The sequence below is a fragment of the Bombus flavifrons genome, chromosome 11 (genome assembly GCF_040668555.2).
Source record: "Bombus flavifrons isolate JBK064 chromosome 11, iyBomFlav1_principal, whole genome shotgun sequence".
In the NCBI taxonomy this organism is placed as follows: Eukaryota; Metazoa; Arthropoda; class Insecta; order Hymenoptera; family Apidae; genus Bombus; species Bombus flavifrons.
This window is the reverse complement of record NC_138452.1, coordinates 8,034,883-8,062,869: the sequence shown is the minus strand read 5'-3', so window position 1 is coordinate 8,062,869 and position 27,987 is coordinate 8,034,883. Positions and strand designations below refer to the sequence as shown.

The window sequence follows — 27,987 nt, the reverse complement described above, 5'->3', positions numbered from 1 at the left end:
GATAGCGACGTGGACGTTTTTCGCAATTTAGTCTCCTCCCCTTTGAAGATAGGGCGGAGGAGTCGTACGTCGAACGAAATCGGTCGTCGGTTTTACGTAGCGAGATAACGAAAAGCAACACATAGCCGGGCTAATCAGAAATTCTGTTTGATTGTGCAACTTTGGAGGCCCGTTCCTCGCCAACGTGTAATACATCAATGACATATACGTATATATAATGTACGTCTTCAAATTTGCTTCATACTTCACTACCACAGCGACGATAGTCGAGTCTCGTTACAGCACCAATGAAATTTCAAAATGTTTTACGTAACACATGCAATGCGTGCATGAAGATTTTCAGTTATGTAAGAGAGGATTAATACGACTACCTTCGATGTCTTGCAAGAGAGACTGTTGAAACGTTTTTGTGAATATATCACGTTTTATAGGAAACATTTGAAATTTTCATTAGCGCTGCAATGAAATTCGAATATGGTGATAATATCGGTAAAGTTTGAAAGAAATTTGAAGATGTACATAAAAGCTATTGTGTGATATCTAGTGCGAGAGATCGTCAAAGTGTTTGAACAATCAATTAGCCGTCGTATTAACGAATCACGTTATTCGTATTCGATATTATATTCGATATTATATGGTTATACACAGTAGGATCATTCTTAACATTTATTATATGTTTGCTCTTCGCTAATTTCTTATGAAATATATATGTTTGTAATAAATATCTTGTAACTTCTATATATATTTCCAGACTGGTTTCAAATTTTTCCGATATGATCATGCCACTCGCTATCTCGTTATAAGATTCGTACGAAATACGCATAACATATTTACAAAAATTTTCTACGGCACGCGTTCAAATACTTTTCTGAGCTAAAGTGTTTGCTGTACTGCGCAGTAAAACGAAGTTGCGAAATCAGCCACCCACGCGATCTGTATGTGCGTATTTATGAAATAATTTCATATCTATCGGACCAATCACGCTCGCCACGGATGAACTACTGCACGAAGAGCGACCATACGAAGCCAATCAGAACGATGGTCGACAATTGCAATGCAGTGACTTGTCCTACGTTTCGCTTTCCTTTCGCGATACTTCCGTTTCCGTGAACGTTTGATACGAACGTTTCAGGTCGAGTGCTTCATGAAGACAGAGCAATCGCGCGTTGACTCGTGATGGGGACAGTTTTCCTTGTTCCGTTTCACGATCAACTGGGTTTCGTGAGTCACTAGTTTTCGTGAGGAGAGTTTCTTTCTTCGATCGGTTTCTTTAGTTAAATAAAATGATCGGCATTGTGGAAATAGTTGGGACTTTTAATTAGAAAGTTTGCGAGATTTTGTCAGATTGTAATTGAGATCGTAACTTCCGACAAGTTATAAAGCTATATCTTTAAGTAGGTAGGTATTTAAATTCTGAATCTTTTCTGAATTCTGAAGTTAAGGAAATTACGTATTCGAAGACAAATGACTTGAACAGTAAGGACGAATGTCGAAATTTGAAAAAATATTTCAAGCCAGCAAAATAACAGATTCACCGATGCATTCACTTCAGGCAATTTGAACAAAGTTTAATGGAAAATGGGAGGAAAATGGTAAGATATCTAGTAACGATTTTTCTTTCTAGTAAAGTACACTGAAATTAAACAGAACTATAAATCTTCCTTCTTCTATATAATTCCTCCTCTATAATTCCTTCCATTCTTCTATGTTTAAAGAAAACTACGATTCCAAAACTTACTTCCCACTATTTGAATTTCCAGAGTTTAATTTCTACTATTTGAAGCAATATTTCACCTACTGGTTTATTCTAGAAAGTTGACAAAAGTGGTCTTTTGAGAGAAACAAGGGTCCCGATCAGATCTGCTTAGAACAGATAGACTTATTCCACTAGCTCCACTGCCAGTAGTACGAATCATCTTTAGTCAGACCATCGGAACAGGAAATATTCCCAAAATAAAGCAAGTACAGCTAAATAATCTTCTGCACGGTAATAAAGTTTAGAACATTAAGATTAATCGTACGAAGTCCCCCGTGCAAATATATAATAATTTCAAAAATATTTAACGTTATTAGTTTCTAAATAAGCATCGTGTTGAAATCGTCGCAAAGTAGCGTAGCCGGTGAAATGTACAATTTCTGTGGAATTATTGTTTTGCACATGGCTCCTAATTACGTTAGACGCTTTTTTATACTTTTTCTCTTTAATTAAATTGTAAAGTTTAATTAAACTATGGCATTTTAATATTACGAGGTAATTAACTTACGAAGTATTTAATTTTTATTACTATCTACGGAAGTTCGTGAAAGCTTTCCTCGTAGAAATTCCACCAATCTTTCTTCCTACAGATTTTTCATTTTCCTCTAGAATTATACAACTAATGAATCTGCATTTATTTACAATCATTCGACGTATAGTTCGAATAAATGTCGAAATAACCTCGTTTACCGACAGCATAGAATAATTCACCTAAAGTTTCTCCAGAGGGAGCTCAGATGCGTATTTTTAATTAATTTACCAAGGTGAAATAGAAATAGTAATTTTTGATATTTTACAATACACATAAAGGAGTGATACTTCGGAGGAAGGATGAAGATTCTGGAATAAATTGAAGGAGACTATTTTTCTTGTATAGCTGATTACTATTCTTTTTATTCTATTTAAATAAACAAAATAATACGCACAGTCAATAAAAGAGTGAACGATCGGTGAAATTGTCTCGAACGTGTCGATCTTGATTTTGATCGATCGAAATCGCGATACTATCACGACATTGTCTTTAATACTTTGTTGGCTCCTACGTACGACGTAAACTAAATAAATAAATAAATAAATAAATAACATATAGGAAATATACAGTGTCGAACACATATAAGATAATTACATAGAGCTTTCGAGAGAAGACTATTAACCTTAACGAACGATATTGTTAACATTAATTACATTTCTTCTTTTCTCTTACTTCTATTCCTTCTGAGGTGCGCTAATAAATTAATACAATAATATTCGTATTAACTAACTTTACAAAACAATAAATAAAATGAATCACATCTTAATACGAAATGGGAACGCAACGAATCACGTTTGAAAATAATCGATCTTTCTAATTAATACATTTTCCACGGTGGTCCGCATCATCCATAGTTCTATTCGATTATTATAAAATCATATTTCAATGCTAAGGCAGAAGTTGGATATCCGGGGTTTACAGATCACGATCGTTAATCCACCGTATACATTCGAAAGATCTAACGAAACCTAAGATTAAGGCGCGTTTAAAAATCGCGAGATCGTGAAAGCAAGCCAGTAATTATCCATTCTCCATCCGTACAAAAATCACTCATCAGTATCTTGTCATACACGCAAAATTATTTTTAAAAAGAGATTATTCCTAAAATATAAAACAAAAATAAGAAAAAGAGAGACCATAGACGCGTTTTCCTTGCACGCAACACAGAATACTCTTTGCAGACGCTTAGAAACGAATAAAAGAAAAATTCAAATAAACCAGTCTACAAAATATACGGTCAACAAAGAATAAATAAGGCTACTTAAATAAATATCATAAATTACTACGTTTCTAAATTATAAAAAATAAATGAAAGAAACATGGTGGACGCACGCGTTAAGGAACAAATTAAAAATCGAAGGAAACCACGAAATTCTTCGAAATTTTCTCTTCGATTTCTTCATCGAGACAAGTATGATCGTTGCTGTCTTTTTCCTTTGCTCCTTGGTTATAATTACTTAGTGATCTAATAGTGTAAGTTCGTTTAAAGAGTTTAAGCTCGGACGGAGGACGGTCCGTAATACTGTTCAGGCGGATTTTAGGGTCGAGAGATCGTATATAATATTTTCTTTTTGTAATTTCCCTTCGTCTCTTATTCCTTCGGCGATTTTTCTTGATGTTCGTCTTCGATTCTTGGTTTTTCTCTTTTTTTTTTTGTATTTTTCATTTTTTACACTTGAATGCTTTTCGTTCTCTCGACTCTGTCTTCTTGTTCGCCCTGTGTTTTAGCGCGATTTCGTGCCATGGAATTATATATACGAATATTCGTCGTCGACGCCTAGTCGGCTCTCTTTCAACTTCTGAAATTCAAAAAAATATTCTTGATTAATTCGGGCCTTAGACAATAATTTTGGCGATTTTATAAATATCTCTCTATATTTCGAGGGACGTTAGTTTGAAATATCATTCTTGATAATTAAAAAAATAGGGACTCGTTAAACTCTCTTTTCCTAATTACACTTTGCAAATAAAGATTCGTTATTTTTAAAATGGAACGACTCTTGTTACTATTATTTGATACTATGGTTCTGAATATTAACCCATCAACGACCATGTTTTATCTCTAGTTTTATTTCATTCGGATTATCGGATTTTATTGAGTTCTATCCGAATCCTACGACTTTACGAAGTTTGAAAAAATCGAAGTATGTTATACCGATAGAATAGACTATTTCTTTTTTTTTCGATTATAGAACTTCTTTTCGCGCTTTCTATTTGTAATGAACTTCTGTGGAGGTATCTATCATTCTAATACATTCTTTTGTACCTTGATCAATAATGTTTAATAATATTACGCTACACAACTTTCGCACACTTCATCGTATGGTTCTTAATGGATTAAAATCAATTCTAGATAATCAATAACATGTATAGTACTAATAGTATAACTCTTATGCCATCGATTCAATAATTCAATTATTACAAATGAAAGATTAAAAAACATAAGTATTCTCTTGCATGTATATTTCCATAATTAGCTTGGGGCGACAATAAAACAGTGATGTTCATAATGTATTGCGATACTTTGACGTTATCTATGTGACAGCTAATAAACCGGTTAACTACGTTCTAATCTGAGGCACGATCAATTTCACGACTATGAATATTTCTCTTTGACCACGAACGATTACCATTTCATGAAATGCAAATCGACGGTAAAACAAACATTAAAAGAAAACGATTATACATGCCGAAGAAACGAAGAAGGAATATGAATCTATCACGAGAGCATAGCACGTTTTACAATAAATTTCATGACTGAGACTTAGGCGCGTGCCAGTGAATCGTTTCATTTTTCTTTCGCGGCAAATTATCACTAATTTTATACCATCTAGAAAAAATAGAAATTACGTTGCTAACGCGATAGATTACCTCATGACACGAACTATGCAACTTACATAACCATGTGGAAATAGCGTTACATGATGTTTCAATAATCTAATGAAAACTGTTAGTCATTTCGAGGCGTAAATGTAACGAAAAGATTTTAGAATGAAATGAAATTTATTGGAATTTCTATTCGAAAATAGGATATTTCTTATTCCAATTCTGAACAAGTGTCGCATAATTAAATGACAAGAATCGCACTCTGTATTACCTTTACTTTGGGGAAACATAAAATGGCATAAAATACGTAATCTACGTAATCTGTAGGATTTATAGAAAATCAGAAACGTTCATAGAAAATCATTTCTTTTCCTTCGTTTTAAATCATAGATTCGATTATTTCGAACTTACCACTGGCAAAGAGAGCATCCTTTCTCCGAGCATGTTTTCGTTAAGCGTGTCAGGACTGTTAGCGATAATCTTCATTATACGTTGCAGAGTTTCGAGTCTGTTATTCGTGGCGGATCTTCGTCTACGACCTCTGCAATGAGAAATAGAGCGGGCAATTAAAAAAAATGTTATAATCAAAATGAAAATTTGCACTAAAGAAAACGTGATATAAGTTCCATTGATTTTGATGGAAATTTCGCTTTAATAATTTCAATTTGTATGGATTAGTAGTATCTATAATTAGAAATTATAATGATCAGCTGGGGATCGTAATAACCGGATGACCCACTAAAATGATCGTCCGATAAAAAATTTTTGAGATTCAATGGAAGATTACGCGCGGTTCAACGTTCCCGCCATGTGTTCGAACGGAATATTCACGCCTTTCTTCTACACGACTCCTTCTTGCTTCGTATTTCGTTTTTTCGCCGTCGTTTTTTCGTCCTTTTCTTTTTTCCTGTTCGAAGAATAAGCGCTTGGAATTTCACTCGATCACGCGTTTCACACGTGGTTGAAAGTAAAAAAGAGGGTGACACGTGCTGATGGAATAAACTGTCGAGCATGCATTCGTGAAGAATCATTCATCATCATACGAATTACGAATTATTCTTATCGCCGGGACTCTCGATAAGTCGTGGGAATGATGCAAGCCTCGATAATAAAATGCAATAACGCAGCACCACATAATTAACGCTCGATCATCAAACTGGTCTGCGAAAGTTAAGATTTCAACGATGATTACTACATTCACGATGTTTATGTAAATTCTTATTTTTATTAAGGTAATTAACAAAACGAAACCTACATTCCAGATTCGTTTCATCTATTCTGCTTTATTTTGCTCGTGTATTTTCTCGCGTCATGCGCCTTTTGCACATTTTCGCTCCTTTGAATTTTCCGTAAATACATAGAGCACTAAAAAAATAAAAAAAGAAAAAAGAAGAAAAAAAGAAAGGAAGCCATCAAGCTACAACTATCGAAATTCTAATGATAATGGCGAGATGAAATTCTGCTGTAGCATAATAATATCAAAGATCATAGATACACGTATATCCGTGGATCTGCGTCTAATCAGATATTCCACGCAACATTTCCAATCCGAAATGTGTTATGTATAACACACGTGGAATCTAGAACCTAAAATCGACCTGTAAAATATTGATCTCGATACTACAATTCGGTGCTAAATGTTTAAGCGCTCTCGAAAGAGCATGTAAAGCAACAGAAGCGAAAGATTCCTGAATTCTCTCCAAATCCGTCTAAATTCGCACTGAGCATGTAATTTCCGAATAGTGATAGCCGTCTCATCCGCGTTCTTTCAACCACTCGAGCTTCTCCGTGGCTCTCGTCACGAATTTCGACGATGAATAATTCTACACGCGGCGAGCCAGATTAGAAGAAGCCCATTGGCTAGTCACGAAACCGAGGAACACGCGAGTCCAATCGAATTTGCATCGCGAATTTCTCTCGATTCGCGCGGCACGAATTCTCTGGATCTAAGAATATAAACGCGGTTAGAACCTCTGGTTCACGTTGCAATGAGCTTGCAGTCGAAGAACGAACGCCAACGCAATAGGACTTGCTCCTTCGTTCTATCATCCTTTCTCTTTTCCTTTCACTTCGCGAGGAAGATCTTTCGACGTAGAGAGATCTTTTCGAATTTCAATTTCGTTCGTTAAAGAAGGAAAGAGATTTGGCATGGTCGGCCCATTGTTTGGAAATTTCTATCTTTTCGTGTATTTCTTCACGTTTACACGCGAATGTTAAATGAAATGACAAGTAGAAGAGAACGAGGGAAATTTCTATGGACACATTCGTTCAGAGTGCGGATGTTGACGTTACGAAATTAGTAAAAAGGGAAGAGCTGTTCGTTTTAACTTTAAAGCGAATTTCCCTGAAGCCGGTCGTGTTAACGTCTGAATAAGAATTTATTCGGAAGGCATTCGGAGTAAGGTAGAGCGGGGTTAGACATTCTATTATCGTTTCCTTTTCCGTCGTCGCTTTTCTTCGTTCTTCCTTTACGAGGATCTCTTCGATCGTACTATTCCGCCTACGTATAGGAGCAAATATACGGACTCATGGAAGTATTTGGCCACTTTTAGACACCTTTTATTAATATACTATGTGTGTTAGACGATACATTTTGAAATTTTACTAGCATTTTCGTCGGGCTCAACTATCACGATTCTTCTGTAATAAACTAGAATTTGAAACAAATTTGAAGAAATATATACAAATTTATAAGATACTTAGTGCAAATATTTAAACAGACAATTATTCATTATATTAGTAAATCTCAAGTCTTTATATGCTTAAAATGACTATTCATGTTAATTATACCGATCTTTTATTAAATATATATTTTCTCAATGAATATCTTATAATTTCTATATACATTTTCAGATTGGTTTTAAAGTTGACCAATACGATCATTGCATTCGTGTCTCATTACAGTGCTAATGAAGTTTCAAAATATTTTATCCAACACATACAACACGGACATAAAACTTTTCAATGGTAACTGTTTATACTACTTTTACTTAAGAATTATTTCTTTTGACTGGAATAATATTACTGCTTTCATTTCAACTTTTTCCAACAAGCTCAAGTAGATGTTCCAATTTACACTCTTGCGATACTACTTTGTACAATAAAATTATAGTAATCTATTATCCCAACTTTTCTTTGGTCATATTCTATTCTGTCTCCTTCTGGAACAGAGCTGTTCTACCTGAGCTTGGTTAGGTTATAGTATGGTGCAATATAATACCCCATAGCTACATAATTTTACATAAATTTGATACGGTATCCGTTTACATAGGACTGTGGATATTGCTTGGAAAGTAATGTCTGATATACAAGAGAAGATGCTGGTTAATCCGAAAGAAAACGCACGAAAAGAATAAACCGTTAAGCGAATTCTTTCTCTGTTGTTCCATCTTGCATTTCATTCTCGATATTACTTTCGATATTTGCGTTGCTGTTTTTAACGTACAGTGGTCTTTTTTTAACAATCGTTTATTTTCGAACTTTATTCTTGCAAAATACCAACGAGGAGTCCATTCTTAGAACGATAACAAACGCTTTCTTTGTATTCGATTTTCAACACCTGTCCGAAACGAATGGTGCAAGTAGAAACATTTTCGTACAACGTCCTGTGTACATTTATATTATATGACATTTCTAGAAAAAAATTTAACATCAAATATCAAAACTATCAAAATCAAATCCACATTCTATGAAAAAAAAAGAATGAAAATATCACTTCATGTAGTAATAACGTCAGTAACATCGGTAATAGCAACATTACTAGTAACAAAAAGTAACATCGAATAAAATAATCAAATCGTCCGTATGTTTTTATTATCCCGTGCGACACAATACTCCACACCACCACCCGGCGAAACGAAAATCATTTTTCTTAAGAACGGTGGTGCGAAGTTAATAACGTCTCGAGAAACAACCAGTGTCCTCCGAAGACTTACTGACGACATGTCTTTTGACGTTAATAGGCCGTTCTTTCTTATCTTACGTGACTCGCCCAACCCTTTATCAGTCTGCACGTTCGAAGGTCTCGTTTGAGGGTGGTTTCCGCCCTCGTCACGCGAACACGAAGCAACAAGTTGAATTTCAATGCCGAACGTGCCATACATTTCCCGCGTATTTTTCCTCTTTCTTTCATTCGTATTTACCTTCACGAATCAATTGATTATTTGACATGAAAATTCGCATCGGGAAAAATTTAAAAGCGCATCCCTAGCCGTTTAGTTAGTTTCCAGCTAATACTTTAAGTTTGTAGTCCAACTATTTATTTTTGAACGAATATTATAGAATGAATATCCCTTCTAACTAATTATAAGCTTTGTTCCAATAGTTTGTAATAATACAATTATACCGAATACGCATTCTATTTAATCTTCTACCATCTATCGGCTAGTGCCATTATTTTAACCGTGCAGGATTTCTGTGGTTTCTGAACAAAAACGTAATCTCAGAAACGTTTAAGACTTATCCGACAATTCGGTAGTTGCATCGAATAGACGACGAAATGAAAATTTCGTGAAATATGCGGGAATTGCTTATTGACAATCCCATTTGTGTTTCCGAAGATATTAAAAGAAACAAATATTCATGTCAAAATTAAAATTAATATAATTTACTTATTCACGGTAATTTACGTTACTTTATATTATATTATATACAATGGAGACACGCGAAACCGTGTTTCATGAAAATCGTGATAGGAACAGAAGAGATCTATCTTTATTTATCTTATATTTCTAACAGAAGAGATTTATCTTTTATAACTGGCAAAACAATTTTATGCGTGCGATTTTGAGTTTATACGAACTTCCTTTTACCCACTAGACCCTATTAGTACGCAGTATAAGTTTTATCCCGACCTTTTCGGACACCCTATATTTATACCATATTTTATGCATTTGAATGGAACATAAAAATTTGTGAAAATGTACCTAAGGGATTGAAAATAAAGGATGCTTGGCAAGCGACGTGTTTTCCACTCGGAGATTCCTGAACCTAAAGCCAGACACGTTGCACCACCAGAATAGTTATTTCTTCTTTACTTTTTTCGTATTCTTCTCCTTTTTTTTTTTAAATAGATTGATATTTTTGGCACGCCTGTGTAGACGATGATACAACAGGGGCGGTTCTGTCTTCCTTCTGCTCGAAGAATTAGCAAAATTCATTCGTTTCGCGTCGTACGATTCATTCGTAATCATAGTCACTGTTTCTTTTTTCTCTTTGTTTTTAGGGAGGAGGAGGAGGAAGGGGAAGCGGAGGAGAGATGGAAAAGAGTTCGTGATTCATGGTATTGTCACTTGATGATAAAATGAAAGATTCTTTTCGTATCTCGTGGTTAACGATCACGTTGAACTCGAATGGCGATCGTTATGTAAAATCGAGTCGTGGTTCTTTCCCTTCGAGGTTATCGTTCACATAAACCAAATTTTAGAATGACTCGTTTGTGATATATATATATATATGATATGATCTAATTCTCACGGTGAGCGAAGGATTCTTGAACGAACTAAACAAAATTCGATGTTTGATAATGGACTTTTATATCGATCAACTGCGACCAATCGCACGATAAATCGTTAATTTTGATTACTCATACTCAAATTTTAATTTCGAAGACGAAATTATAACTCCCTACATGTAAATTGCGACACTTCTTACATTTAAATTGTAATCTTGAAAATGGAATTCAGAAGTTACTTCTGATATTGAAATTATGATTTGCAAGGTGAAATTGAAGAATTGAAAATGGCAGGGATATTCTTTAAAATAATAGCGAATGCATTGCCGATTGAAACACCGAACCTCAACTTCATTTCTTCTTGCTTGTTTTGTTGAACTTATAAAATGACCTGATACATTATCTCGGAGTTTCACGATTATTATCGAGCAGCTCGGAGAAAATTTGATACAAGTGACTTGTGAATGAATCTTTAATTTTAGAATAGAATCGTTGATCGTGCTAAACTTTAATAGAAAACTCAGTACGTTCATAAATATTAAAATACATTATTAAACGTACTCGTAAAGAATTGGAAAATTAACGACGAGATTCTCTAAAAGAATAGTAGCATCTTATAAATCGTTCCCTAGAAAAAAGCTGTATTTTTGTTATTTTTTCGTTGAACTTTTCAATCGTACTGACCTATAGATACGATTTCCTTGATCTTTTTATTTTCAATATACAAATTTACTTTCTTTCTATCAAAACGGTAAAGACGAAATTAAAATTTATAATACAAGATAAGAAGAAGAAACGAAAAACGATCGAAATTTAAGAGTCAAGCTAGATAGCGTTCGAATTTTGGAACAGAGATGAGCGACTCTTTGCTTATCTAGTCGTTTTGCAGACGTAATAGGAAAGAATGTTATTATTAGTAACTTTGGCTTGATAAGAATAAATCAGCAGAGATAAAAGGCGAGTTTAAATAATTACAGGCTATTAAAGTAATTACTTACATCTTATCTGGATCCAACACGCCGAATGCAACTGGAACCGTCACTACTTTTCCCCTCACATTTTCCAACCCCAGAAGTGTCTCTATTTCAGCGAGTCTTTGATCCGATACACGTCTCTGACGACTACAAAACAAACGAGGAATGACTATTATTAATTATATTACAATTACTTATAATTTATTGACGTGACAAAGGGAAATTTCAAATAAGTTTGACAAATTAAAAAATTTGATTGAACGATTTAGATCACCGATGATGATGATACAAGGAGAAAAACGGTCGATGATCAAAGTGAAGTGTGTATTTTTGACTTTCTATAATCTTTCTATAAAGATCGAATTTATCGATAGTCTGTCGTAGAAATAGGAACATTATTTTATTCCTATCTGGTGAACGTTGGGCATATTTTTAACTATGAATTCTATAAATTTAATAATTGATAAGAACACTCGTTTGTAATCAAATGGTTATTAATAAACCATACGATACAATGTAGAATTATACAAAGTATAGGTAGAAAGTGAAAGTAGGAAAAGATTGTAGGAAGAAGTTAGAGTAGAAAGATAGAGAAATTATCATATAAAAACCATATGATAATTTAATATAATAGATGGTTAGGTATTATTTCGGGTAGCCTTCAGAACCGGGAAATCCTAAGAATACTTCCGTATATCCTTAAATATGCACGTATTCCCGGAACAGGTGTCTATAATTAACTCGACTCACGGTTCGGATAGATACGAGTAATTTTCCGTATCATAGAAACAAGGAAAAAGAAGGGGGAAAAGTCGATATAAGATTCCTTCAATCCCCAAAGAACGAGCTGCTATAATTAAACTCGTTGAATAATTTTCACGTATCGTAGCGTAACCTACATACTGACTCATCACGCGAAACCTCGTGTTTCCGTTCAATTTCAGGTATTATACGATTAATTGTGCGAAGTGTAAAATCAACTCAGTGTCACAATACGATAAGAATCTTTACAACTTGTTTCAAATTATTTACTTCCTCTCCATTTCTTTGTCTCTCTCTCTCTCTCTCTCTCTCTCTCTCTCTCTCTCTGTCTTTTTTCTCTTCTCTTTATTGAAGCTATTATCAAAAAAAAAGAAAAAGAGGAAAAATGAAATAAAGCTTCGAAATGACTGTTGCAACTTGTTGCATTGAATTACACTCACTGGGCGCTGTATGATAAAAATGTCAGTAGTATATAATATTTCAAATTATCTATTTTCTTTCCTTTTGTATCTTTCATTCCTTTTCTTTTTTTTTTCTTTACAACGACAGATATTTAAATTAAAAAACAGAGAAGTTGAAACAGCAGTTGAAACTATTGTTGCGCCTTGTTTAGCGAATCAGCCAGTTGAAACACGCAACCGTGACTTGCAGCATGCGAAGACCGTAATTACATCAGTAAGCAAACTTTCACGCGAAGAGCTGTGAAATCAGTGTCGCAAATCACTCTCGCAAGATCAACTGTAACTGTACTGCAGCTCCGTAGAAACTATCTTAATTGGTTAGCAGGTCGTTGTCCCTCGGCCACCTCTTTTCTTTGCAATCTGTTGCGAATTCAGTATTCACGGGGCGATCATGTAGTTTCCTTGAAAATTTTACGTTCACCCTCGTTTCTGTATCCTTGTTTTTCTCATCTGCCATCAATATTTAATCACTTGCCTGTGGTATTCACGCGCGTGATTTGATTCAAGAATTAATGAGATTAATGCGACCCAAAATTAAGAAAGACAAATGATCGGAAAATTTCCAAATTTGAGAGTCCGTTCAAAATAATTTTTCTTTTGTAGAAGTTTGTAGAAATTGGATTGGACGAGAATAGTTTATCAATAGTTTTTATATTAACTTCGTTATATGGTAAAGATACGATAAGTATAGACGGAAAGCAGAGAAATTATGTTCGTTTAAAGGTATATCGAGAATTTTTGAAAGTTCAATTATTGTTAAAGTTCCTTTAATAATTACGAAAATTTCAATGTTATTAAATTTTATTATAAAGAGTACCGCAAACAGTGAAATTCTTATTGAACACTGACAAAAATAATTTTCTTTAGCTTTAGCTGTGAAATTTAACATTTTATGTGAATGAAAAATAACGAGAATAATCGATACACATAGTGTGCTAACAATTTCCAAATAATTTACCATCTTTGCTTCTGATTCTAAAGACCATTCGAAATAATTACATTTTTAGCAGATTCTCCAAACGAAAATAATTTTTCTCAAACTCTGCTATCTTTAGTTCTGAAACAAAATATTTTTTGCACCCAGTTCTTAATAATAAGATCTCAATGGAGATGTATCAAAAGTACTAAGTAACTCAGCGAAGAGTAGCTTCTAACAAAAAATTCACGAGGTTCACGTCCCATTCCCACGCGTTTTCCCAGCAAGATAACAGAGGTAACTTCCCCACTAAATCGTTCGACTTAAAACCGTTCGTTTCCTATTATTTCCCGATACCCGAGGCTGTCAATGCGATAACACGGAATTCATATTGGCGACGAACGCGTAAAAAGAAGAAAAAATGGCGCGTGGTTGGTGATATTGCAAGCTGCGAGGGAATGTAATATCGCGTTTGTCGATCGTCGTCAATTTTGCCTCCTTAATCGATATGCTAATCTCCGTACACACGTGAAACAAAGCTCTCGTTATCTTCTGACGGCGTTATCGTTGTGCATGGGAGTTGCATAGAGGAAGGCAGGCATTACAGGGAAAAGAGGAAACAAAAAGGAAAGAACATGGCCATAATGAAGATCCGTCGATTTATCCTTCAACCATCGAAGATTTCCCTTTTGCCAAGCTCTGAGGAATTGGTCGATATGTAACGCGATTTCAGGTGGATATCAGATACGACAAATGTAACCAATCGAAAATAGATCGATAAAATTAATCGGGCAGATAAAAATCGCGATCGAAAATCGGTTGAGCTCGTTTGACGTCGTACTGGGATTTTTCCTCGAACAAAGAGGGCAAGCTTTTTGGTAAACGCATATTTACGATCAGATGAGTTTCGAGATTACATTTTGCGTTATTTGTTTGGTTAAATTTGAGTGGATGATCGTTGATTTCGTTCAGGATATTGGAAGAACAGAGTGATGAATAGAGTGGAAGAATAGGCGTGAGCTGGATAAGCTTATAGAGGGTTTTTTGTAGTTTCACGTGGGCGTGCAACAAGTTGAAGAAGGTTTCCATTCTTGTGGATAAAGTGGTGAAACTGACAATGAGGAGATTTCTGCTGCTAGCTTTGTGTGTATACGACGAAATTTTCATCGCTTGTAATATTTCATCTTCGTGACATTGCTTATTAAAATACCTGTACGTCAAGAAATAGAGAAATGTCGTTCCAACAGTCCCTTTTGGATATCCAAAAAAAAAAAACAAACGTCTAAAAATTCGCTTTCAACATACGGAGATACTTTCGCACGAAGAGATTTAAAGACTAATCGGTTTTTCAAAAAATGTAAAGGAAGTCTGCCTAAAGTTAACAAAATCCCCATATCTAAGTTGTCCGATACATCTGCGATTCCACGTTCTAGAACCGTTCCAGAAGAGAAACACACGAAACCAGCAGAGAAATCCGCACGCGAAACTTTTCTCACAAAGTTCTGACTCTTACCTGAGCAGAGAGGGTGGCCTGGCGTGCGTCGTTCCTGGCATCAGAATCACGTTTAGGACACACAACACCATCAACGTGACAAGCAGACTTGTATTCGCTGCCATTATTTGTATCTTTCAACGAGGACGAAAATGAAAAATAATTAAACAAGGAACGAAACGTAGCCGAAGAATCGGAAATATTCCTCAACGACTCGATGGTTTGACACGATTCTTCTTGCACAGTGTCTCCTCGCACTTCTGTTTCTTCAACCGGTCCACAGAATCGAACTTGTCTCGAACAACGGTTAACAACTGTTTAATCGCCACGTAACTCTCGGCAATTTATCGTGATCGCGATTTTTTTCTTTCTACCAATATCTGACCCTATTCTTGTCGCTTTTGTCTCTTGGTGAACTGTAGCGTAGCTTCGTCCGCTTCCAGCATATATACTCGAAGGAGAGTGCCGGCTGCGCCCCCTCCACTCAGCTCGTAGCCTATACCCCACTCGATCCGAATCCTCCCTCGCGTTTCTTTCCGCGAGGGACTGCGACCCTTTTCCCTGGATCCACCTTTTCATCCTTCTGTCTCGGTCTTATCGTCGTTCACCGAGCGAGAAAGAAAAAGATACGAGATGATAATCAAGAGAGGCTTGACTTCCACCTTTCGTCGGATTCGCGTATCCACCAATCACGCGGGATGCTCGCTCGGTCACGGTGCAACCACGTGACGTGACCAAATCTGCTCGAAATTTTTCCGGGAACGATGCGTTTCTTAGATCATTAGAGTGTCATACGTGCGTGGAGGAGGTTGGATTGCCCGATTTTCGTTTCATTCGGCTTACATTCTGATTTCGTCATGCCGTGCTCGGTTCGATCCTGCTATTTCTCCTTGAGATTTTGCACAGTCTTTTGGAACATTCTATAGAACTTTTTCGGGGAGCGTGATTAGCCTCGATGCATTTTTTAAATCTCTAGAGCGGAACACAGTATCGAGCTTTGAGGTTGGACTGTTTAATTTTGGTTTCATTCGGCTTTCATCACACCGTGATCGGTTTTGGTCGATCTGTTCCCACTTGAGATTTTTTAAAATTCCGCTGAGAATTTTGGGAAGTTTCATGGAATTTTCAGGGATGATTGTTTACGATGAGTTTTTTAAATCCTTAGAATGTTAAGATCATGCTGTTCGATTTTCTTTCGATATTGCGCTGTGATAGTCTGGTTTCCGGTCTACTTGAGGTTTCTAGGAATTTTACGAAGAAATTTAGGTATCATAGAAACAGAATATCAATCTATCAAGCCTATAAAGCTTCTTCAGCTCTATTTTCTTGATGAATGCAACAGGGCCGTTCACAGTAGAGATCTCCTGACAGTTTCGTACAACAAATTTTCTACGATTTCTACGTAAACCAAAAAGTCGACGATATTAAATATAAATTCAAGTGAAGCTTCTCATTACAGCAAAATGGGACTGGTTTAAGGTTTCGTTGAACGAATTAGTCGTGATGAATCATCAAAGAGACTTATTTTAGATCAAACTTATTGTTAGTTGGAGTCTTAGAAAATTGCTAAAACTGACGAAATAATCTACTCGGGATGTAAAAGGTGAGAGTTTGAAACTCACCATGACGTCCAAGAGTTACGTCTTGGAAATTCGAAGAAAGAGAAACGTAGGTGTTCTGAATGACTCCTTGCAAATGTAGATTGATTGTCTCTGAATCTAGGATAGTCTACGAAAAAGTAAGGTGAAAGGGATTTCATAATATCAGACGTCAACGTGCCAGATGGCTCGATGATTCGGTGTCCACTTATCTTACGGGAAGATACGCCTCTTAACATGTTCTTGGCCGTGTATTAATCGCGTTCAGGAAATGATATAATAGTTACAGACTTGATTATGTTCGAATTGAACGAATATCATTTGTCACATACAATTTTTTATGAAACCAATATTTAATGCTTCAGGAGTTTGAATAACATAAAATAGTATGCACACAATCTTATTTCTACAGTATTATAAGATCTCTGTTCAGTTTCTTTTCTTTCTTTAATTTATGTATAATGTTGGAGAATTTAATATATACAAATTTTTGTATATATTAAATTTCACCGACTATGGTGCGCATAATAATATTTTGTCATACAAAATATATTATTCTTTCGTTGTAAACGAAATTGCAAATTTCTCCGAATTATAAACTAATTGATTATCCTATCTAATATAAAATTGCAAAATTATGGGAAGGAAGCTTATAGCCTGTAATTTATAACTTGTTAATTTATTAGTATTATTGGTTGGTAAACTATTGTACAACAGAACCCTGATAAAATTTCTTCGGGAAAAAAGTATAATTACGTGTCATACGTAATACAATTGCTGTATTTTTCAGCGTAAATGCATTGTGTCTCAGATGAAGAATCTCGTGAATGATTTATAAATTCGTCTGGAACAACCACATTTCGTCATTATATTATTTATGATACATAGAATTGGAATGCGGAATTGAGATATATTGTCGTTGCTCGTCTGTTAACTAACTCATTTTTCATATTTTTCCATTGAACGTAAGAATGATGCAATCATAGTTGTTATTATGTTTAGTTCCGACTCATTTGCTTAAAACAGCGTTTTCTAATTGTCAACATTCAGCTGTCTCAATATTTTTTTATGTTCAAGACAATGTCCTAACATAATGTGACAAAGTAATTCCTCGATATTGAAATATTAAGTTTCTAAAGACTCAGGTCCAAAATTTCACAAGTAATAACTAAGAGCATCTGTCTAAATCATTATTTTCATAAATTTCTAGACTAAACATTATTTTCTAAACATCTAGATATTTTATTCGTCATATTTTCATAAATTTCTCATAAATCCATAAATTTCTATTTATAAATATAATCACGCGTAATATATAGCAACCTTCAATGCAACCGAGATATTTTTCTACTTCAGTCGCGAGCTAAACTGTTTCGCATTAGGAGCACCACTCTATCAGGCTTAAAGCAGCGAGTCACGGAGATTCCGTGGTGACGTTCTATGCTCCATAAATCGCAACCACGTTGCACCAGATCCGTTCGTTTCTCGGAATCGTTTTCCGTATATTCAACGATCGAGTAACGTAAACGCTGCGAGAATAATTCTTACGAACTAGGGGAATCACTGTTCGTTAATCAGGTATTCGATGTACATATTTATTGATCCACCCGCTATCCGTCCAGCTGAGTTTTTGTTTGTCGGTTTCGTTATTTTTATATATATATACTTTCCCTGTACTCTTATTTTTACTTTTTACTCTTTTATTGGTCTATTACTCCTTATCATATAATCCCGTTATTTTTCTATTTCTCTTCTTTTTGTTTCCTTTTTTATTTCGTTGCTCTTTTATTTTTGTATTCCACTGTCTTCTTCATTTCTTCATATCTTCATTTCCTTTGATTACATTTCTCATGATAACGTTTCATATTGCGTGCCGAATGAAAAGCGAGTAGAATGGGCAACCAGAACGCACAGATGCGAATGCAGAATCGTCCAGCCTTGTAATCGACGATATATTCTTAAGGTAGATTATTTTTGGGAAAAAGAAGGCATTGTTCCTTGCCAGATGACCTTTCTGCCACGAACTTGGAGGCGTCGTGCATTTTCAGTGGTTCTTACAGGCATCTGCGTTTCTGCTGTATTTTTTCCCTCCATTTTCGAGAAATCCATGGTAAATATGGTGTTTCCCCATGAATCCTTCCGAGAGATTTCTGTGTATCCGATAAACAGTGTAACCTTTTACCCAATTATTTCTGGAAACGATATCTGGTTTTGGAACGCACTGCAATAATTATAGGAATACTTCAGTGCCGGATTTCAGCTAAGAGAGAGAACGATAATAATTTTGGCAATTTGGAAAATCGTTTGAGATCTCGAAAACTCTTAGCGATTTCGTCAATCGTGTTAAAGGACTTAAATCGTCTGCATTGTTTCGAATCTGCCATGAACAATGCTTTTGTATTATATAAATGCATCGTATAATTAAAAATGATATTTATTTAATTATTTTAATCAATTATAAATTAAATTTGCTTTTTCAAACGATATTCAGACGCGTCTAAATCATTAAAAAACATTGCGAAAAATCTTCTTCATTTTTCAAAGATATCAATTTGTATCACCTATTGCGATATTCTAAGCTTAATTTGTAATTAAACACTTAACTCTAACATACACTGTATGTTAGTATGTAAGTTTGTCACTTGCCTTGTTGTAATTTACACTCCATTTTTTTAACAACATAACATACTCGTGTATTTATATCTTTAATATCTTATATTATTAGTTACTTATCACTGTAGTCTTGTATTTAATTATTATATCGGTATCAAATAATCTACGAGTATTTACATAAAGCAATTTCAACAGTACAATCTTAAGCAAAGAAATAAAATTGTTAACATATTGATATGGCATCAAACTCGCACACATATATGATTTTGAAGTTCCATCGTATGATGGAGGGTTGAAATAGCTTTAAAAAATTTGTGTTTCATGCTCTGCATTCGGCTATATTCTTTCCTTTTGTTCTTTTAGTAAAACTATCAATTATGAATGACTAAAGACAATTCAATGAACTTAGAATGATGGAATGGGCCCAAGCTTTTACGTCATTGAGAAAAACTTGAGAAAATTTCCCAAATTATTGGAAGCAAGTTATTGTCATTGCTATTACATAGACGTGATTCATTCTCGATTGCGTACATAGTGAAGTTCTAAAATCTGAATGTTTTCTTCAATATCTACAACGTGTAAACGTTTGATTGAGTACATTACTCTTCAAACTAGGTAGCTAAACTCACATACGTTTTTCACGTAACTTGATAAAATATTGAGTAATCCTCTGAAATGTATATAAGGGATAAAGTTTTTTCATAATCGTTGTTCGGTTTTATCTTTCACAAGGTCTTCGAGATTAACTAATTGCTTATAATGGTTTCTTCCATGCTCTTCGAATACCATATTCCGATAAATGCAAATGCTCTTGGAAGATGGGAAAAATATACTTAGACTCCAGTGCATCAGATCAATTTTCTTAAGATATACGTTTCTCTTCTAGTTTATTGAAAGCTAACTGTATCTGTAATCATCGTTTTCATTATTACGTAATTACCCTGAAGGAATATTTAAAAGTGATGAACTTGTGTATTTAATTAAACTACAGATAGAACTAAAAGTTAAATTGTAACAGAAACATTTGTGCGCCTCCGGACATTTATGAATACAAAATTTTAACTATATGCATAGTGTTTCTTCATTAATTTATTTCTTAAAAAAAGATTAACGTTTTACGTTTATATTTTATTCACCGAGCCCTTCATTGAATTATTTTGGACAGACCGTATCTCATATTTATTAAACCATTAAATTAAAACTATAGAAAATCCCAAAAACGTAATAATTCAAATTACCATAAAATTCTTCAAAAATCAAATTACTACAAATAAAGTTTACGTGCTCGAATGATAGTATATTTTGAAGGTATATCTTAGTATATTTTGTTTTCTAAAAACGAGATTATAATGGGTCGAAAATGGCCATGTTATACTTAATGCAACCGTACGAGGGCACGAACTAACGATACTAACGCGTTTCTTTTGCAAAATGGTTTTATACCATTACGAACGAAATTCACTTGAACGAGAGGAGTTGCTCGAAGTTCGACGTTCGATGGTTAAGCTTATAACGTTTCAACCGGCTCCGTAAGAACTAGAAATCGGATGAAAGTCTTGTGCAATGGCTTTCCTAGCCAGCGATGTACTTGAAATTCCTCGCACGCGTTATCTGCTTCACTTTTAGCATCGAGAACCGTTAATTTCGTCGATTACTATGATCTATGTTAACATTTCGCGACACTGTTACGCTTCGATAGTTTAAACGACGGCTCACGCTTAATGATTTCCTATATGAAATAAAAATAATCACGATGCAACATAGATACAAATATCTTGAATAATATTTCATTTTTAATAACGTTACACGAATTGCGTAGAAATAATTAACGAAATTCTTTGCAATTTAATTGCCTTGTTAATATTTTCGTCAGTCGAAAAATCGGAAAAAACGGGGAAAAAAGGAAAACATTCTTTAAATTATTTATTCTTTCTTAGAGAAATATTAATTCTCTTCCTGTTATCCATATCTCTTTACTATTTTATCGATCTTCTAAAAAAATTAGTCAGCACGAAAGTAATACAGATAATAACTATACAGATAATTATGATAAAACTTCTCAACAGATTGCCAAACATTGGACCCGTAGAGATGAATGAACTGACTGCATATTCAATGTTAGAATCTTAGAGCGCTTTAAATATGCATTTCCAGCTATGTTCTAACAGTTCATAAATTTTCTGGAATGTCAGTCATTCATCATAGACACGCATGGAACCGAGTTATACAAATGCACATGAATGATCCAGGCATGTTCCTCGTTTCGATTTAAATTCAGTGAAGCATTTAATCCCAGTTACAAAAAGAAAGGCAAGGTATAAAAGACTTAAATCGCAGAGAAACATTCTTCTACCATAATGTTGAAAATATAACGGAGAATATCACGTTTGATCGAATTACTTGGGATGTTTAAATATACTTATGTACAGTAGTATATCTGTTCAGAGAGATTGGTAATTCGTGAGAAACGAAACCGCCTCCAAAGTTCCTGTTTCATATTCAACCTTCCCTAAGGCGTCTCAAACGATCTACCCGGATTTCCCGATGACTAACAACGTCAGCAAAGCTTATAACGCGAAACTCCCAGACTATCCTGCTGGTCGTTTCTCCTCTATGATCAGTGACGTAAAAGACCTCGTGACAAGAGTGGAAATCACCGGTTTGCCTTCGATGGAATCGTGACCAGCCGATTATGTGATTAATGAGATATAGGATAGTTTACGATAAATCGACACCGTTATTTACCTGTTGCTGCACTCGTATTCTACATACATACGACGTGCACGATAAGCGACCATCCGTTTCTCGTTCAACGGTTTTCCGACGATTCTAAGCGGGCGCCACGATTATAGTATCGATAATCGTTCGAAATTTGAAGTGGGATTAGTCACCAATAATGATAATACATTTTATCGGTGATAATCAAGTAAGCAATTGGTACACGTACTTTATTTTTCTTATTTTTCAAGATTCTACGTTATTACTTGTTTATTTCCTGTCACAGATGTTTAATACGTTGGCTATCATTATTCGTTGCCTATATCAGGAATATCTGATAGATTCGAGATAAGTTTGGCTGCGTTTGGAAATTTCATTTGTCCATTGTATTCAATGAATCATGCACATCGTAATTCTTGCCAGAAGAAATCTATTGTCGATGATTGTTAAGTGAACATTTATGAAGTAAGTTAATCGCCATTAGGGAATTCCTTAATTTTATTATCTGCTTATATACGTGATTGGCGTTTAATTTTCCAAAAGACAATATTTTTGTGCACATGTCTTTTTAATACAAAAGTATAAATAATTGTAGGTATTCTGTGATGAATGCTGAGCAACAATGTTTCTAACGTCATCACTAGAATAAATTTAGGCAAATTTATACTTCCATATCTAATTAGATAAATGGACTTTAGATAGAGGATTGTTTTACATAGTGGTAATAATGAGATTATACTATATTCAACAAATGAGACAGATACAGTTGAACATTTCAATTAAGATCCAACTTCTTGAAAGAAATATATTTTATTAACAAATTTAGTGTGTTTCTCCTTAATTTTCTTTGGTATTCCATACAAGATAGTACTTATTCAAAAATTTAATCATTTGGTAGAAGTCTTAACTTTATCTTCTAATTCAATCATCTTAGGACAATCTTTATACTTGATAGATAATAAAATTTCATATCAATATCATTCATGCTACTATGATGACGTACAAGCGTTTCACTGAGGCAATTTATGTTATCCACATTTTTCTTATGCGGTATATCTTCATTTCTCGAGTACTTCCGGAAATTGTTGAAATAAAATCGTCATATTATAATTATTGTTCAAGTTTCGTATTAGACAGATGTCACGACTAACATACTGAAAACGATAGTAGCGGCTAGTGTCTCGTACATTGGAATTTTACAGGAGGAATACCTCGGAAAAGTTATGCTCGTCGACCGACACTTATCCGGAATGCGAAGTTATCCCATTTAAAAGTTTCCAATCGACTTTACAACGTTGAAATAGTCAACGTAGTTTCCCTTTCAGTGCAACATTTCAACCATATACGATCTTTTTCTCCTATCTTGTCATTGACTCTGGAAGATCCTATTGAATTTTTCTCATCACAAGGGAACAATTTTCCAATCTTCAAATTTTGTGGTATCTTCGCATTACTTTCCAAAAATCGAAAGAAATGATTCTCATCCATTTGGAACTTGAATTTCTTTCGGATCAATGGGGAAGTAATTTGGAAAATTCCGTCAATAAGAGAACATAATTTTTCAATCTTCGAGTTTTGCTCAATCTCCAAATGATTCCTTAGAATGGTGAATCCTAATTGATCGGAATTTTTCAGGAAATCACGACCATGGAAATTTCTTAGGTTAAAAATTCTTATTTCTTACACAATATCCAGACTTGTCACGTCTTACTCATTCGACTCGGTCAGTTATCCGTGGGAACGTCGATTGATAAGCTACTAGAAAAAATATAGAAGATAGTAATTACGTAAAATATACACACACACACACATATATATATCTGCTTTGCTTCAAATTATTCACTGTCCAAAATAATTCAGTTCCAACTATATCTGGACTAGTCTCTTTGATCTTTGGTACACCACCAATCTTCATCAAATTATAATACCTATTATCTAACGATTGATTTATAATTAGAAATATTTCATTAGACGCATACTAGACGTAACTGGGAAATATGCAATCGTTATTCATTCGACTTAGATAAAAGTCGGACGGCACTTCAGTTCGAAATTCGTAGCGTTATTTTTTCCTATCATGCCTCTGTCAAGTGATTCCAGATCGCTTCAATGATATGACGCTGTTCATTGAAATGGAAATTTCAAACGACATTAATCCATTTCTGAATTCAAATTTGTACGATTCGAATGCAATTGTTTCAGAACAAATTGTTAAAATATCTGTTCTGTATTTGGACATTGATTAACATTCTACAAGAGAATTCCTCCTCGATTGACGTCTTTCTAGACGCAAATAAAAAATATGAAACAATAAGATTCGATACCTTGAATGAAAACTACATTTGAAGTTCCTGAATTCCTAGAAAATTTTAATAAAAGATGTGAAACATCGTATTGGAACTCGCCACTGTTCGATATGAAAATGTTCGTAGGCGTGCTCTGTGAAGGAATTCGAAAATGTTGATGGCCTGTTATTGGCGCACGTGGTATCCTCGTTGGAAAATTGACTGCTAAATGGAACACAAACTCAAACGTTAAAATCGACGGTTCAATCAAAGCCATCGAAAAATTACAGTGCAAAATATCGATTGATAGCTCGCGACGAAACGACCAACTACTTCCTACAATGTGTATAAGAAACGATGTAATTAAAAAAAACAAAAATACAAGAGGAAGAATTATAATGTTTGAACTAAAACTCGACTTTACGAATTTATATCTTTGGATAATATTTACATATTCGCTTCACAGTGATCTCTAATAGAAAATAAAATCTGGACCTTTTACCCTTATTTTGTATCAAAATAACCAGCCTATTTTTACTTTCGTGTTTTCCCGTTTTCTGCAAATTCACGAACATACAATCCTCGTGAAACAGAAAGAACCGCCATAGTGACACGCTGCACGCACGAAGGCGTCACAGTTTTAGCAGTATCGACGTATAAGAATACGTAGGCTCGTTAACACGTCGTATCAACAAACAACAGCGTGTTATTTCTCGGCATACGTGACTACTTTGGCGTCATATGACGTGGAAGCTACCGATCTTACTCAGAAACTGACGTTGTAATGTGAAAAACATTATTATATAGATATAATATTGTGCGTTCAGACAAGTATCCATCATGGTGTATTTTTAATCATTTCGTTGTGTTGACGAACATTTTTTAATACTATTTTTTAATTTAATCTTTAATTGCAATCTTAATGGTCCCAGATTCTTCCTCTCGCCATCCTGTAAAGCAGAATGGCCATTTTCAGTATGTAACAGGTGTTGCTAATAGGTGTGATAGACCAAATTGGCAATTTTCAAACTGATAAAATGTTTGAAAATGTTGGATTGTTTCTGAGCAGTATAAAAATACTTAAAGATATTCTGACGTAACGAGATGGGTATGTTGCAATGATGTAAAAAATTGAGTAAAATAACTAAATAAATTGCATCAGATTGCGCTTGATAATGACAGCTGTGTTGAATGATATACGAGAGCGATATTAAATTGCGTAACGAGATTGGAAGAGATTGTTGTCAAAAGCTATAATTCATTGAGATTAAGAAGCGATGGATTAAAGGTATTAAACGATTAAAGTGTGTGAAGTGTTTGAAGTAAAGTATCTGAGAATTGCGGCTTACACGACAATATAAATATGTTTTAGTGATAATACACACGAATTTTTTTTTTTTTTTATTGAGTGTTTAAAGACACATGCGCTTTCTAAGATTATTAGTGAATAAGGTAAGAATGTTCGAAGAATGGGAGATACATATTTCTGATTGGTGCTAAAACAGCGATTGATATACAAATATTGTTATATATAATAATTAATATTCTGCTAGAATATAGGGCACTACTACTGAAATATCTTGTATATAAAGATAGAGAGTATCTTGTCACATGTCGAGCTTTAATGTATTTTTCTATGTTGTACTTAGCAGCCTGATTCACTCACGTCCTGTTAATAATACACATACATCGATCCATTCTAGCGGTTGTCAGTAAATGTCATCGACGACACGTTGAATAAAATTCAAATAAAATAAAAAGAAATTAATTATATTAAAAAATTATATTAAAAAATATGTAACTGGTTAAAAGCTGATCAACTATTGTTCAAAACATTTCGTTGTCCGATTGTAGGAAGTGCGTGAGAACTTGCGGGACTGATTTTTAGACTATACTGTATATCAGATACTTTTTATTATCAACGAATTCTGCTCTAAAACTACTCGGCGATCTCAGGCTTATGAATCATTTACAGAGATCACAAAAATGAAAGTCGTAGAGACATTCGATTCTAACGAACAATAGTAATAAAAAGATGAGTAGGAAGGAGCAATAAAGTTTCTCATAAAAAAAGAAAATTCTGCACACTCGTTTATTTAACTTGGTAAATCCATAAACGTATAAATTTTTGCGAAATCGTACATAATAGCACGATTACCTTTACACCGCAACTTTTATTATAATAACTCCTTTTACGACACATAATAGGCGAAAAACAACATACCGAAAACATAATCGCAATATCTTCAAATTTCCTGTTAATGCACAAAAATCTAAATGACAGAACAGTTACGATGTCGTTGAAGAAGAAATTGAAAGTAACCATTTATGTTGCCACCGCGAGAGAAGAAAATGACAAAATAAAAGGAAAAGCGTGCAAATTTGCAAATAGAGCGAGATTTATCATCTAGACTCTATTGTTTATTTATTTACACCGACGTTATCATAACTGAATTATCACACAAATGATACAAAGAAGTCGGAGTGCATGTTTATTTGATTAAATAGAATAACCCCCAGCGTTGCAGATAAAATGGTAAATAGGTCCATGTATATCGCTATGTTTAATATTTACAATAATAGCTGCAACGCTTGTTGTTTTTTCGATTTATCGAAGGAATATAGTAAAATGGAACATCTCGTCAACATAGATTTCATATAACGCTTGTAACCAACAAATAATTCTAAATAAGACTCATTTGTATAATTCTCCAAGGATAATCGATTAATCTTGCAAGAGTAATTGACATGGTACATTAAAGATCTCTGATTACATTTCTCATCTATTCTTCATCTTCTGCGTAGGTAATTGTAAAATAATAAAAAATGATAGAACGTCATTCGTATGCAAAATGCAAATATTACCAATGACAAAAATGAATGATTAAAGAATCGGTTGTCTACTTAACAGTAACTTGTAATGTAAAGTGTATGCGAAAATTACACGTAACTAGCGAACTGTTACACATACGTAATTAGTGACGTGTGAAATACACACGTTCTTCCATTTCAATGATACGTAACATGTGATGATCCTTATCGTTTTACATATTATGTGATCTATTACGTTTAGTTACACCACGATGTCGTAACAAGAATTTATGTGCTTAAGTGTTTATTAACTATCCAAGTATTCAAAATTAAATATGTCGCGTACGTGATTTTGATAATCGTGCAATCTCGACTGAATCAAAATACCAAGAAATTTATTACGTAAAAAACATAATTCTCGTCTGATTGTTCATTCTTCTTTATTTCCCTTATATCTAAAAATTATTTTCCTCGAGAAATTTTGCACCTGATGTTTAAATAGATAAATTACGAAAGAAGAATTAACAATTATTTACACTTCTCATCCTCTCAGAATAAAACGTGTTTATGTAGAAGAGATACGACAGGCAAGATTCATTACAGTGCTAGTGAAATTTCAAGATATTCTATATAGTTATTTATTTATATTATTATTATATATCTTGAAATTTATGTTATATTATATATATGAAAAAACCACAAATAATTATATATATGAAAAACCTATATTATATATAGGAAAAATGGAAAATGTCAAGTTCTAGCATTTCTCAAAAAACGGAAATTTATTT

General features: G+C 34.2%; 2 protein-coding genes and 1 long non-coding RNA gene across 3 annotated transcripts in view; 2 read left to right on the top strand and 1 right to left on the bottom strand.

The window, feature by feature from the left end:
* The window catches only part of LOC138184800 (putative fatty acyl-CoA reductase CG5065), a 45,825-nt gene that overhangs the window by 6,216 nt on the left and 11,622 nt on the right, over positions 1-27,987 (top strand). The window lies entirely within an intron of this gene.
* LOC138184930 (uncharacterized) lies at positions 1,847-27,118 on the top strand. Its single transcript, XR_011174454.1, has 2 exons — positions 1,847-1,987; positions 26,240-27,118. It is a non-coding gene; the product is annotated as an uncharacterized LOC138184930 (long non-coding RNA).
* On the bottom strand, positions 2,620-15,571 carry LOC138184929 (uncharacterized). Its single transcript, XM_069123412.1, has 4 exons — positions 15,193-15,571; positions 11,565-11,687; positions 5,526-5,655; positions 2,620-4,087 (listed from the first exon to the last, which is right to left on the bottom strand). The coding sequence occupies exons 1-4, from the start codon at positions 15,294-15,296 to the stop codon at positions 4,037-4,039; spliced, it is 408 nt and encodes a 135-aa protein (XP_068979513.1). The 5' UTR covers positions 15,297-15,571; the 3' UTR covers positions 2,620-4,036.